The following is a 14,769-nucleotide window of genomic DNA, read 5'->3' as shown; positions in this document are numbered from 1 at the left end:
TTCCAGAATAGGTATTGAGAGGCTAAATAATTTGGTCATAGTAAAGAAGCTATTAATTGATATGGCTGGAATTCATTTGTATGCGATTTCAGAGCTTATGTATAAAGCTTGGTTCCCCGTATAAAGTTGAGCACTCTATTACAGACTTGACTAGAGTAATGCCTCAGCAGTAAGCGGCTTCTCCGTCTCAGGGAAATCACTGACTATAAGCAGCAGCAGTCTTCAGAGAAGTGGTGTTGATTCTGGCTGAGTGCTGAGATCATCTGGGCATCTTGCAGGGAGTCCCTCACTCCTGGCCAACTGATGGCGTGTGGGCAGGGGTACTTTTAGGAAGCTTCCTGGGTGACTTTGATGGGTCATGTTCCTGAGAATCACTGCTCTAAGGCAGCAGGTGGGAGTGGGAAGTGCGGCTGGCTGAGGAGGAGGTGAGAGTTTGTGTTTGCAGGCAGACTCTAGCTATTTAACTTTTCAGAAGTGACGCTGGCAAACGCTGGGGCAGTGAGGAAAATATAATATGCTTTAAATGTTTCAAGATGGCTTACTGTGTTACTCACACAGCTTATGTTTGTTCCTCCAGTGAAAGGGAATTTGAGCCTGAGCCTCAGCCGGAGAAGCTGCTCTGTCTCATATTGCCCTTCCTGAGCCAGAAAACATGGGCTCCTGTGCTGGAAAAGCACCCTGTAAAATTCGGAAATGTGCTAGATTAGGAAAAAGCTTTTGCCACTGTGGCAAATAGTGGTTTTGTTTTGTTTTGTTTTTTGGCTATGTCTGGGTCAGCATGAAACAATGTAGACTATTTCCTTAACATGATTATGGTTGCTTACTACAGACACACACATAGCATTAGGTCTGGAAACTCCTTACTCTAAGGCTGGGCATGGCGACACTGAAAGATGCTTCTTCAACCTTAGATTATATTAAAATCATGTGCAGGGCTATTTCAACCCTGGTATAAAGTTCTGGAGTCTGGTTCTCACAAGTTCCCAGGTGACCAGCACTAGTCTAGGGCACTGCTTTTCAAACACAAATACACAGACACCCAGATGGTGACATCATACAAGTGCGGGCTAAGTCAGAGGTCTGATGCCTCTATTTACAGATAGCTCTCTAGCTACTAATAAAGCAAAGATATAGCAGTGTGGTGGGAGAGACGACTTTCTTTGGATCACTGATTGGATGGTGTCCCCCCCCCCCATTCAGCATTCATAGGTAAGGAATAAAAACATGAAATATTGTTACTGTCAGTTAAAAAACAAACAAGCAAACATCAAAGAACATCTACATTAGCAAACAACACATGAGAAAACTGAAATTGAACCAGAGTTTGACCTCTTCCCTCATGTCTATTCTATAGAATGGAAATCTCCAGGTCACCTCAATGTCCCCAAATAAATGAACCTCAAATTCCATGTTCAGAATGATGATCCTGAAGCTTCAAAAATATACATCCATAATGTGGCTTCCTCCTTAGTTTAACTACAATCAACAGGCTTAGCATTGCAAGAATTGAAGCCATTTTTTTGCAGGAAAAATAGTGTCAACAACTTAGAAGGCTAGATGAGTCAAACCTAATCCTGCCCTTACATCGGAATATCAGAGCATTCTAATTTAACAACGTGTTGGTTTTGAAACTTAAGATTAGGGATTTTGTACCATTAAGGACATATGTCTTTGCAGTAAGGAGAGTATTATTTACATCTACCCATTCACTCATCCATTTATGAAATACTGAATATGAGAACCAGCCAATGACCTGGATTTGATCTTCACAGCTCACATGTTGGAAGGAGAGAACCAACTTGGCAAGTTGTCCTCTGATCTTGACACATGCACCAAGGCCCGTGTGTCCACCACATGTGCAGATGCCATTTTTATAAATATTATTACATATTCTAGTTATTCTAACTCTATTCTGGAACCAGAGATTTAGGAAAGAAGCAGTGGCAGCCCTATCCAGGCTCCCTGTCTGCGGAAGGGCTTCACAGCTAAGGCAGGCGGCCTTCCTTCACTCCCTGGGAGGCTATGGGACAGGAAAGGACTTGGAGCGATGTTCCTCTAACCATGGCAACGGCCCAGTATCCCCACAATCTGTTGTGAATATACACTTTCACGAATACAATAAAAATGAGTTACTAGAAAAAGAAATTCAAAACCTAGAAATATCTATGATGAAAGTCCTAATTTATTAGATTCCTAGACAACGTCAAAGGGCTAAGAATGATTGAAGTGTCTAAATGTTCATTCTCAAACCTGTGTCTGATAGGACAGAGGTAGGTAGCGTGCAGACAACCATACCTCAGACTATGATTTGGAAACTGTTGTAGAACACAGGGCTCAGGACTAGACTTCCTGGGTGGGTGGGAGCCAGTCTTCCCTTTGCTAGCCAGAAGACTTGGTGTAGGTAATTTAATTCCAGTGTTTTCTGTGTCATTATCATAAGATCATTGAAGAAGTTCCTTCCATATAATCAAAGCATATATAAGTCGGTGCACATAAAGCCAACTGGGCTGATGACCGTGACATGGAAGCTGCCTCAGGGGAAGACCACATGCTATGCTCTGCCCTGCACTATGCCCCCAGAACATCACCACAGAGAACAGCACCGCAGAGGGACCTCTTTATGCTTCATGTAACTGAGAACTCTGCCCACCTGTGTCTCTCATATATTGCTCCCGGCTCCCCTACTAATAAGTCTCACTCTTGGTTAGTATGTTTTAGACTTACTTACCACTTTTTCTCATATTTAACTACACCTACATTTAATTAGAAATAAAATTATCCAGTAGACATGGGGATACCCTTAAGAAACAAATATTTTAGTATGGGCAATCATGTTAGAAGAAAATTTGTAATTGCTATAGAGAAAGAGATTTTTTTCAGGATGGAAACTTCATATTTCAGAGAACAGAAGCCAGATTTAATAACCATTTCATCACTACTTTGCATCTCCAAAAATATGCAATTTTGATGTACAAAAGGAGGTAAGACTATAACCATGTATCAAAGGCAGTATCTTAGCTCTGAGTATGAACTTGGAGGTTAATAGCCAGAATGGCTTTGGTATTAAGATTTCCTCACTTTGTGAGAGGTCAGAAAGAGGACAGGTCAAGTAGAGTTCTAACCTTGCTCAGACTGGAATAATTGATTTTAAGGACAAAAGACACAGTTATTAATACAAAATGGTGGGTGACAAGTTTGAGTATGATCTGACAGGTGCATCATGGACCTCCCAGAGGTGACATTTAGCTGGCAGTGTGCACAGCCTAAGATGTGGTTATGAGATTCAACATGCATTTGCTATTTAAGCTGAAAACGATCATGTTTAATAAGGTGAGTCTTTAGTTCAAATGAAGAAACACTAACAAAGAAATAACTTACAGATGTGTGGTCAGTGTTGAGAGAAGGTGCTAGGGATGGTGAGGGACCAGAGACTAGTAATAGCAGAAAGCTGAAGGCAAGGTGCGAGGAGGAGAAACTGTGGGCAGAGCCCAGACAGAGTTGGAGCTACAGCTATTGATGAAGCTTCACTGCCCAAAGTGCAAGGAAGGCGATATTCACCTCCTTCTTCTCCAGCCTTCTGCCTCTTGCTGCTGCTCCCTCCCAGTAGAACCCACCTGGTAAGATGGCCATAGTGGCACAGCCCATAAGGGTTGGCCTCAGCATACATGGGGAAGGGGGAGGGAAGAATTGGAACAAAGGACCTGGATAGGTAGCAGTTTGAAAAAACCTTCCAATGGACATGAGGCATTCATTGAGATTCAGGTCTTATTAGTGGCACAGCAATCTAGAAGGGAGAGGGAACAGTGGACACACAGTTGTGACACCCCCCTCTCTGTACACCTCACCAAGAACACGTCTAACATGAGAGACAGTGCACACTAACAACTCCCCTTATGATGTTTCTAGTTCATCTCCTAACATAATTTGATTATAACTAGACAACCCTTGAGAAAGTTCTAGTATGCCTCCTAATTCTAATGCAGACTTTACCTAGCTAGGTAGCACAGTCAAAGAGATGACTGGAGCAAGTGTGACCCCTCCATGTATACAGCTCTGCTGAAGAGCTCTAACCTTCTTTACCCTGAGCTCCTCATATGGTGTAATTTATGGAACAATGTGTTTGTTCTCTGTTCTTTTCCTGAGAGAGAGAGTCTCACTATGTAACCCCTGGCTGGTCTGAAACTCACTGTGTGGACCAGGATGGCCTCAAAATTACAAGGATTCACCTGCCTCTGCTGGAATCAATGGTGTGAGTTACCACACCCTGCTCCCTGTTCTTTTTGAGCAAGATGAATATAACTGTCAAAATATATCCACAACTTAAACTCATAACTTCCTTTCCTTTTCTATTTATTATCATTCCATCAGCTAAATGTGTATAAAATGTATACCACAGGCCTATGAAATAAAAATATTTATTGTCAGATAATTTTTATGTCCCAGACACCATATCTTCAAGTAAAATGTTCAGTATGAACAAAATCATTACTATAATAAATGATCTGCATTTTAACACCAGCTTATTGGTTTAAATTCTCTGAGCTAGTCTAGTTATTTACATGAACTACCTAAAAAAACAGTTCAGAGAACTGACTTCCCACAGGTAAGTGAGGTTACATACGGTACCTAATTTCAGTTCTGCTAATCCGTCCTACTCTGGGATGCATTCACCAGTGGAAAAACAATTCTTTCAAGGACAAATTCTAGATAAATAGTAAAGAGTTGCCTGAATGTCAATGAGACTCAGAATCTTCCACAGTCAAACTTTTTTTTTTTTCCTTAGGAAAAAAATCTTAGATCTTCATGATCTTAGGAATTTACATTATCCAAACTATATCAGGCCTAAATTTCCCCAGTGTCTATTTAAGTTATTTCTTCTTGTTTTGGCCCTGTTGGATATAGAACCAAATGGTAATTCTTCCTCTTTTCTAAAGTTATGACTCTTACCAAGTCATAAATGGTGATTAAAGAACAGTAATTTTGGAGCTGGAGAAGATAGTTCAGTGAGGAAGAACATGTCTGGTCTTCTAGGGGACCCGGGTTTGATCCTCAACACCAATTTCATATGGCTTACAACCATTTGTTTCAGGAGATCCAAGACCCTGTTCTGACCTCTGCAGGCAAAAGGCACACAAGTGATACACAGAAATCCACACATGCACAATACACTTTAAACAATTAGGAAAGAGCAGGCTCTCCTCACTACCTGCAGGAGAGGCCTCTGCACTCCCAGAACCTTCATGGTGTCGGCATTAGCTAGGATCTTCAAGGGGTCTGAGGTTTTGGTGACGCCTTCAATCTCCTTGTTGATCTCAGCCAAGACCTGATTAAGGAAGATGTTCTTGATATACACGGTGAGAAATTCTCGAAGAGGACACTGTTTGGCAGGGCCAAGTCCCAGGGCATGCTCAATCTCCTGAATAAATCTGGAAGACAAACAGAGGAAAAAAAGGTGTTTAAATAGATCAGAAAAACATAAATATGACACCGCATATATTAGTATCTGTGGGCTCAGGCTGTTTCCATGGAGACAGCAAGGTCATCAATGCATCTCAATACAAGTTTCAATTTTTTAAAAGATAAGTTATTTTACTAATTAAATGAAAGAGAATGGAACAGAAAAGCATGACTTCTATGCGGGGTGTAGCAAAATACTTTGATTAATTCTCAAAAGAAATCAGACTATAGGAGTCATAGGAAAAGTATGATGAGAAGAAAACAAAATTATAGGACAAATTAAAGGGCAGACTCACAAATAGTGCCCATTTCTCATTGAAATTGCTTATGTATAGTTTGTGAGACATTTGAGTCTCTTTCATTTACGATGATTCCCGAGTTTGCAGGATGAGAATGGGAAAGAATAGGAACTGAAAGACAAAGGAGAATTTCAACTTTATTTTTAAAGTTTTATTTCTTTTATTCAAAAATTTATGGTATATATACCAGAACATTAACAGTTGTTCTAAACTCACAGATGAATATATACTATTGTTTTCAATTTTCTGTAGAGGTAGCCTTGCGTTCAATGGTTTATTATATATAAATTTAATATATATGTAGTATATCAATTTACTATATATAGTTCAGTTAAGTAATATCAGCCCCCAACAACATAGCTTAAATCTTACAGAACCATAATATAGTTAAGTTAACATCATCTATTCAGTGTAACTACATAAAGCCAAACTATGACATTATCCCATCAGAATTCTGCGTATAAATAGCTGTTGTGCACTGTGGTCAGTAAACAATCACTTCTTTCCATTCTATTGCAAATGGCCATTGTGTGCTGCCTATTCAGTTCATATACAGACAATAAAGTATGTGGTTATGTTGTTTTCTTGTCACCAAGTGAAAAGGCCATACGGGATTTTATAAAAAGCAGATACCCAAAATAACTGTCTAATACAGATAAAATACAGGAACAAAACTAAACGAGATGATAGCAGAAGTGAAAAGAGAACTGGATATAAATAATGTTACAGACGAAATACACGACCACACAATTTTGACATTGCCATTTCAGAAACACATGTAACCAAAATAAAACTTCTCAATATAACCCCAGAAATTGGCTATGATAGGAAAGAGGGCCAAGGATAAAGAGGGACGGTTCACCAGACAGAGCAAGTACTGCTGGGAACTCCTGGAGGCAGTTTATAGCAAAGGGAAAGAGGTGGATAAGACGCTCACAGTTGACTAAAATGGAGAAGCACAAAAGTTTGGCAAGCACAGATGCACAAAGTGCGCGATACAAAGCCAGAAGCACACAAAGTGCGCGATGCAAAGTCAGAAGCACCACTCAAGTGCATTTGGATATTTTAAAATCACTTTAAGTGAACTTCCAAGGTGCCAGCTACTGAGCATATTTTAGATCGTAGTTTCGTTGCTTTTCATTTCCACATACGTTTACAAGTGACAGTGAGAGTTTTTAATGTTTTGACAGAACTTTCTAGAAAACACAAACTAATTAAGAATAGCTTGCATTGTTTCCTTACATGGCCATTTTTACACTTCCACAGTATTACACAAAGCAAGGGCTGCCTGCAATGAGTGTTCAGAAAGGAGGAGAAAAAGAAAGTCAAGACAAAAAAGGAGCATATAATGGTAAAAGACATTTTCAACTTATATGAAAAATGCTGTCTGGAACCCCCCGAAGACCTTAAAGAGAAGTGGTCAGAAGGAGGGCGCGAGCCTTGAGAGTGAGAGGAAGCAAAGTTCACGAAGCAGGAAAAACCGCAACTTCATAATGACACAATCCCAAGGTACTTCGGTGCCTAGGTGACAGGCCACATTGCAGAGGTTAGAAAACATCATGTGTTGCTGCCAGTGTGGGGGAGGAGGCGTCTTCCACCAGCACTGATGCAAGGGAAAGCAGCTCAGAGCACAGGGAGTGGGTTGCAGTGTTACTGAAAACCACACACGGATTCCTTTCTACCCAGAAACACCACTCCTGGGAAATAATTCCAAATGCTACAGACAAGAAATAACCTTGAAAATGAAAGCATACCGGTACATGCCGGAATGTTGTGTACCTGTCTCTGTTCTCCAAATGAAAAAGCTTTGAATACATGGATATGAAAAATACCCAGTCAGAATGGCTAAGATCAAAAATCTCAGGTGACAGCAGAGGCTGGTGAGGATGTGGAGAAAGAGGAACACTCCTCCACTGTTGATGGGACTGCAAGCTGGTACAACTACTCTGGAAATCAGTTTGGTGGTTCCTTAGAAAATTGGATATAGTACTAACTGAGGAATCAGCTATACCATTCCTGGGCATATTCCCAAAAGATTCTCAACATATAACAAGGACATATGCTCCACTATGTTCATAACAGCCTTATTTATAATTGCCAGAAGCTGGAAACAACCCAGATGTCCTTCAACAAAGGAATGGATACAGAAAATGTGGTACATTTACTCAATGGAGTACTACTCAGCTATTAAAAACAATGAATTCATGAAATTCATAGGCAAATGGATGGGACTAGGAAATATCATCCTGAGTGAGGTAACTCAATCACAAAAGAACCCTCACTGATAAGTGGCTATTAGCCCAGAAGCTTGGAATACTCAAGATACAATTCACAGACCACATGAAGCTCAAGAAGAAGGAAGACCAAAGTGTGGATGCTTCAGTTCTTCTTAGAAAGGGGAACAAAATACCCATGGGAGGAGATACAGAGACAAAGTGTGGAGCAGAGACTGAAGGAATGATCATCCAGAGACTGCCCCACCTGGGGATCCATCCCATATACAGTCACCAAACCCAGACACTATTGTGGATGCCAACAAGTGCTTGCTGGCAGCAGCCTGATATAGCTGTGTCCTGAGAGGCTTTGCCAGTGCCTGACAAATACAGAGGTAGATGCTCCTTGCCAACCATTGGACTGAGCACAGGGACGCCAATGGAGGAGTTAGAGAAAGGATTGAAGGGGCTGAAGGGGTTTGTAGCCCCATAGGAGAAACAACAATATCAACCAACTAATATCCCCAGAGCTCCCAGGGACTAAACCACCAACCATAGAGTAAACATGGAGGGATCCAAGGCTCCAGCAGCATATGTAGCAGAGGATGGTCTTGTTAGACATCAATGGGAGGAGAGGCCCTTGGTCCTGGGAGGGCTTGATGCCCCTGTGTAAGGGAATGCCTGGGTAGGGAAGCAGGAGTGGGTGGGTGGGTAGGTGGAGGAACACCCTCATAGAAGCAGGGGAAAGGAGGATGTGATAGTGGGTTTCCCGAGGGGGAAACTTGGAAAGGGGGTAACATTTGAAACGTAAATAAAAAAATACCCAATTTAAAAAAAAAATGAATGAAAAGTTCCCAGGTTAAGCTAAAAAAAAAAAAAAAAAAAAAAAAAGGAAGTAAAGATCAATGGCCATTTGATAATATATAAGAACTTTACATGAACTATATATTCTCATTGTACACTTTATCATGGAGTACCTCCATGAGAACCCCAACAGGTGTCTCAAGGAGATGGGATGAGTTGAAGTCTTACAAGTGGGAATAAAAATTTTCAATAGTTAGTTTTAAAAAATGTTTATTACAAACTAAAGGGTTAGCTAACTAGATTAAAATTGAATTAGAAAAAAATTAAATTGCCTACATATATCACAGACTAATCTTTGCAAATTACTTTCTAATTAGACCATATTTAAAGTTTAATTCCTTAAGTTTTGCTGCTAAACCTATAACTGACTCAATAAATGAACTTACTACAGATAATCTTGCTATTCCATTGATTGTGCACCTCCCCTGCCCCATTCTCTGCCTCCACCTGCATTTGTGTATGTGTAAGTAAATGGTGGTGATCATTTCAGGTTATTACAATGAAAATAGCGACTTGAGGAATTCTGGAAGACAATGAGAAATTGAAAGAAGACTTATTTCAACAGAGAGAGGGAAGAGAAAACCTCGTGAATCTTTAAAGAGAAGGTGAGTAGAAGAAGGCCAGGGAGTGAGAGACAAAACCCATTAGTTACAGCCAAATTTAAGCCATCCAAATTCCATATAGCTAGTCAATATTTCTGACTCCATCGAACTTGCAGAGGAGCGCTACCAAGGGCATTCTTGGGCCAGAGGAAACTGCTGTTGTTCATCTGTCTGCTACAGAACAGACAAGAAAGACTTCAGGATCCCGTTTGTTCCCATTAGCAGGATTAGAAGGAGTTTTCTTAACAGAAGTACTTACATTTTCTTTTCAAAATCTTTACCAACTGTACGAACACACTTTTAGCTAGTCAGGCCTGTTCTCAGAGTGAAAGAAATCTTAAATTAGCCATATTTTCTTTCTCCAGAGATGTGTTTGTCTTTGATGTCCTGAAACCATGAGATGGCCACAACCAGCTCTGGTAGAGGGCCCCCATCACTTTCAGTGAGTCATCTCTCTTGAATAGAAACCACTCATTCCCTACAGCATACACATTCATCTCCAGCGGCACCTCCAGGATGATGTTGCCATTTTAACTTGAGGGAATTCACTCAACATGTTTCCAAATCTGCTTTCAGAGCTTTGAGGGATCTCAGCAGAAAGCATGAAGCATGGGAGAATTAAAAATGAAAGGCTGTTCTCAGACTCTTCTTTAGTAAGGAAATGGGAAGAATGGTAGTCAGGACAGTGCTGGGGATGTGTTCATCAAAGGGTACCACGTTCAGTTACACCCAAGAAATAAACCCAGTAGATGTACTGTACAGATGGAGACAAAAGTTAATGCCTGGTATATATGGAAAGCACACAATACGATTTTAAGTATTTTTTTACCACAAAGTAAACATGTGAAGGGTAATCATATATGTTTAGTTTGTGTTAGACATTCTGTATCATATTACATATCCCTTAATATGCATACTTTTAAAAAACATTAAAATATGCAAATACATGAGTGACCTGTGCTTGTTTTGGCAAGAATGACAGAGAGAAAGACGGCTCCTACATGCAGCAAGTGCTGGGTAAGTGTGGCTGCTGCTTTAACAGTAAGAAGTGTTCCCAGTGGGCAAGTGTGACGATGAAGACATCCAGCAGGATGCACTGACACTTAGATTGAGACTCTGAATCCTTTATAAACAAACAAAGTATAGGATGACCAAAACTTCCATGTGGCCTGAAGCAACGTATTATGTGCTTCCTACAAGCCTACACGTGCATACAGCAGACTCTTGGAAGAAATATACTGAACAAGATACAGAGCAAAGAAATGCCATCTTTTGATCTTAAACCATAGTTCTTGAAACTAGGATGGAATCTGCCTGACAAACAGTGCCCTCCAGCCACGAGTTTAGATTAGAGGTTCCAGTGAACAATTAAAAAGAGAAGTAAACTCCATCCTTACCCACACCACTCCCCTGTCAATGGGTTCCTCTTTGCAAAAAAGTGTTCTCTAAGTTTGTCAGCCATCACTCTGCCTTCCTTTTGGGCAATATGGCTGTTCACATTACCTTCCCCATGCCTTCCACAGAATAGCATAAACTCGCGGTCTGTCACACATTATTAAATCAAACATCTGTTAATGAACATTAGTCCAAATAACCCCACAATGAACATCTTCATTCTGCTTCTGGTGAGCTAGTTCAATAAGTACAAATATCTTACGTAGCTCCTGATATTTTCTGTGGGCAACTTATATTTTATTTCCTATTCCCCTGTCCCCAAATCCCCACAATGTTGTCTGGTTTTTTGTTTGTTTGTTTGTGTTCCCTACCAATAAGCATTTAAAAAATGGTCTGTTGAACACGAAGCAACAGATAGAGAAGGATCATCGAAAGTCCAGTCTTCCCATCAAGACTCCTCAGTAGCTTCATGGGATTAAAACAAACAAACAAACAACAAACAAACAAAACAAAACAAAGCACTGAGTATTTTATAGTGTCAAGAAAGTCCCATTAGGAATGAAAATACTTTATTTCAGAGTTTAGGTAGAACACAGATGGACCCCTGTGGAAGGGGTGCTATCCAATCTCTGGAAGTGCTGTCACATGGGAATCTCCCGACTTTCTAATGCTGAGCATGCAAACACAAACTACAGGTGATCTGTGCAGGGGAAAAGGAGACAATGAACGTCAAAGGGAAGGAGCTGCATGATACCGTGTGTGGAGTATCTCATTATAGGATTTTGAAAACTGTTCTCCAAATAAGCCTCATGAACCAAAGGTTGTAAAACAGGAAAAACCATAAGCAAAGGATGAGTGTACATGAGTAATTTTCATTGCAAGTTTAAAACTCGGATCTCCTTTCCTAAATTTGGTACTGATACTTGTGCATTTGTAAATATTAAACTGGATATTTTCATTTCATATTATTATTGAATGGAGGCTTTAAAAGCCTGTGCATACATGATACTTGCATTTTTTTAAAAAACTGATGTTTTCTTGCAGCAAGTTATTTGTTCTCTGGAATACAGAAAAGAGTACCCTACTGCCTACATTTCACTCAATATTTAATTTTTTTTATCTTGATGTGGTTCCTATCTAGGAAATTTATAAACTAAATAAAAACGTATTCAATCATCCCAAGCCCCTTGCTCTGCCTAGCCTCCTTATCACATACCCTATGTCATTGTAAGGCATCATTTTTGCTTTCATTTCAACTAAAAAAATTGGGCCTGGCACCAGCAAGACATACTATCAAACACAGAGCATCTGCACCAACCGTAGACATGCACCTCTTATTTACCTGAAAGAAGAGAGCTGCCTGAAGTAGACTTTTATTAGGACAAGGTCTAGTTAAAATCCCTACAATGCTTGCTTGGAAAGGGAAAGCAACCTAGAACCCAAAGAGAGTCAATGATTGTACTCCTAAACAGGAGAGCATCCTTGTTCAAAGAGATGATAGCAGTTGTACAGAGAGGTGGAACTTGGGAATCTAATCCAACAAGGCCAAGAGAAATGCCCAAAACAACTTGGTCTGCGAACAGAGAATTAACATGGCACCTGTGGCTTAAGACATGTTTCATATGTACTTGATATTTCTCACATTAACATTTAAGGCAGAACAAACTGGAAGACAATTTGGGCAAAGGAGTGAAGAAGCCTCAGCAGAAATGGTTTGAGATATAGTCAACTTACTTGCATTATCTGAGTCAAAAAAAGATCATTTAGGAATGATTTACAAGGGACTCATTCAGAAACAGCAGCAACAGGCATATTTAAGACCATAAATCAGTGGAACATGAAAACTGAAGAAAAATCCATAAAGGTTAATGCACATTGGAGCACATTTGCCTCTTAATTCATGGGAGTGAGCCATTGGCACATCGGGGAGAGACTCTCCCTCAATAGTCTGTAATTGTTCATGCTGAGTCTAACTAAGATCTGTGCCTTTTGTATATAAAGAATTTCTGGGGGATAAGTACAAAATAAGATCATCACTGCACAGTCCAATTGTGTGCCCGGCTCGCGCCCCTATGAGAGAATTTGCTGAACTAATGAAATCAGAAGGGGCTTGGGTGCTCTGACTTGTAATGAGTGAGACTCATGCCTGGGCCTTAAGGAGAAAAGAGGTAACAATCATTAAGTAGCAAGAGAAAAGAGTATTACCTATGAAATTTGGACTCTCCAGGCTTACAAACAAATTTAACTTTCAAAAGTCTTGCCATGAATGCATTGCAAATGATTTGAGACTATGTTTAAGTGCTCCCTCCAGATTGAAAAGCACTTTAGGAGAAATGAAGTAAGCCTCTTTAAAATGACAGCTGTTAAAACTTTTACGCATGTAATTTAGAAATTGAAATGAGACTTAAAGTCTAACCCTTAAAATAAAACAATCTTTCTTTAACCCCTTAAGATGTAAATAAATAAGTCACTAATATGGACATCTGAGCCAAGCCCAATAGCAAGATAATAATCTTCCCATTCTGATAGGGTTGGAATCTGTTTTATTGCTTCAACTTACTTTACTTAAGTTAAATACATTCTCATGTTATTATATAAAGAACAAAGCTGTCAAAAATTTCCAAGAAGAATTTAGCAGAAGCAGCCTGCACGTGACGTGCAATGTGAGAACATCATAGTTAATGCACTCTTCTAGTGCTGGAGATCAGCGGCCTTCAGACACTAATACGAAACACAGGGGAACCTGACCGACACAGGATCTGTTGCTACATCAGTGTTCATAACTGTTTACAGCCACAGCACTCTTACCATAGCTGCGTCAAAGAGCGTCATAAAGATTGTTAGATATGAATTTTAATTTCAATATGAATGTTAATCTAAGAGGACTGCACTATTGTGTTCATTTTCATAGGATGGCACTGAGATGCCGCACAGAGGCAGTGCTGTGTGTAATCACTGGGCTTTGTGTCACATGGGCCTTTAGATGTTGCAGAAAGGAACACTTCTTTATCTGCCGGTTGGAAGCAGAAAGGACGGCATTACACATTGATACTTTCTCAAGATCAAATAGCTGGTAAGTAATAGGGAAAAATTTTGACCTTGGACAGCATGGCTCCAGAGACCATGCTGGTCTTAAGCCTGTTCTAACACACTCTTCTAATCCTCAGACATTCAGCACTAGGGTCAAGGTACTTGAGGTGGGCTAGCCAAAGACACAGGTTCACACTGGTCTAAAGTATGTGATAATGAGTAGATAGAAAAGATTATATGGGGTGCACTGCTGGGGAGAGGGCCATTTGCAGAAGTGACACAGCTGCTGGGACAGACTCCGTTTCTGGCTCCAGACATCCCGCACCTTTCCCGCCAGAGGAGAGCTGGTAAGAGAGCCATCTTTGCTCCAGTGCACTGCTGGGGAGAGGGCGGCTTGCAGAAGTGACACAGATTCTGGGAAAGAGCCTGTTTCTGGGTCGAGTCATCCAGCACCTTTCCTGCCTGAGGAGGGGTGTCCGCCCAGGAGGAGTCTCAAGGCCTGAGCTGGCAGGAGAGCCATCTTTGCTCTGGTTCCCCTAGGCTCCAGTCTGCACTGGCAAGAGTGTGGACTGCAGAAGCTACACAGCTATGGGACAGACAGAAGCAACCTAACTTCTGGGACAGACCCTGTTTTGGGCTCCAGAAATTTGGGCACCTTCCTCACCAGAGGAAAGTTGGCCACCTGTGAGGACTCTGTCTGCCAGAGCAGGTGAGAGAGTCATAATTGTGTCCAGGGTCCCTCAGTGGCTAGTCTGTGCAGGTGAGTGAATAAACTGCAGAGGCAACACATCTTCTGGGACAGGCCCTGATTTGGGCCTACATCTTCAGCAAGGAGGCAGATCTGAATGCCAGGCCTCTGTGTACCTTCCCTGATAGAGGAGAGCTTCCCTGCAGAGAGTAATCTGACCA

General features: G+C 40.8%; 1 protein-coding gene across 2 annotated transcripts in view; it reads right to left on the bottom strand.

The window, feature by feature from the left end:
* Exoc4 (exocyst complex component 4) overlaps positions 1 to 14,769 on the bottom strand; it is a 711,882-nt gene that overhangs the window by 211,148 nt on the left and 485,965 nt on the right. For both annotated transcript variants that reach the window (XM_021189789.2, XM_029535373.1), the window contains exon 11: positions 5,207 to 5,426. In XM_021189789.2, coding sequence (XP_021045448.1) covers positions 5,207 to 5,426 — 220 coding nt within the window. The remainder of the gene's footprint in view (positions 1 to 5,206; positions 5,427 to 14,769) is intronic.

Source organism: Mus pahari, chromosome 2 (genome assembly GCF_900095145.1).
Source record: "Mus pahari chromosome 2, PAHARI_EIJ_v1.1, whole genome shotgun sequence".
Classification (NCBI taxonomy): Eukaryota; Metazoa; Chordata; class Mammalia; order Rodentia; family Muridae; genus Mus; species Mus pahari.
The sequence above is the reverse complement of the archived record's forward strand: the minus strand, read 5'-3'. Positions and strand labels throughout refer to the sequence as shown.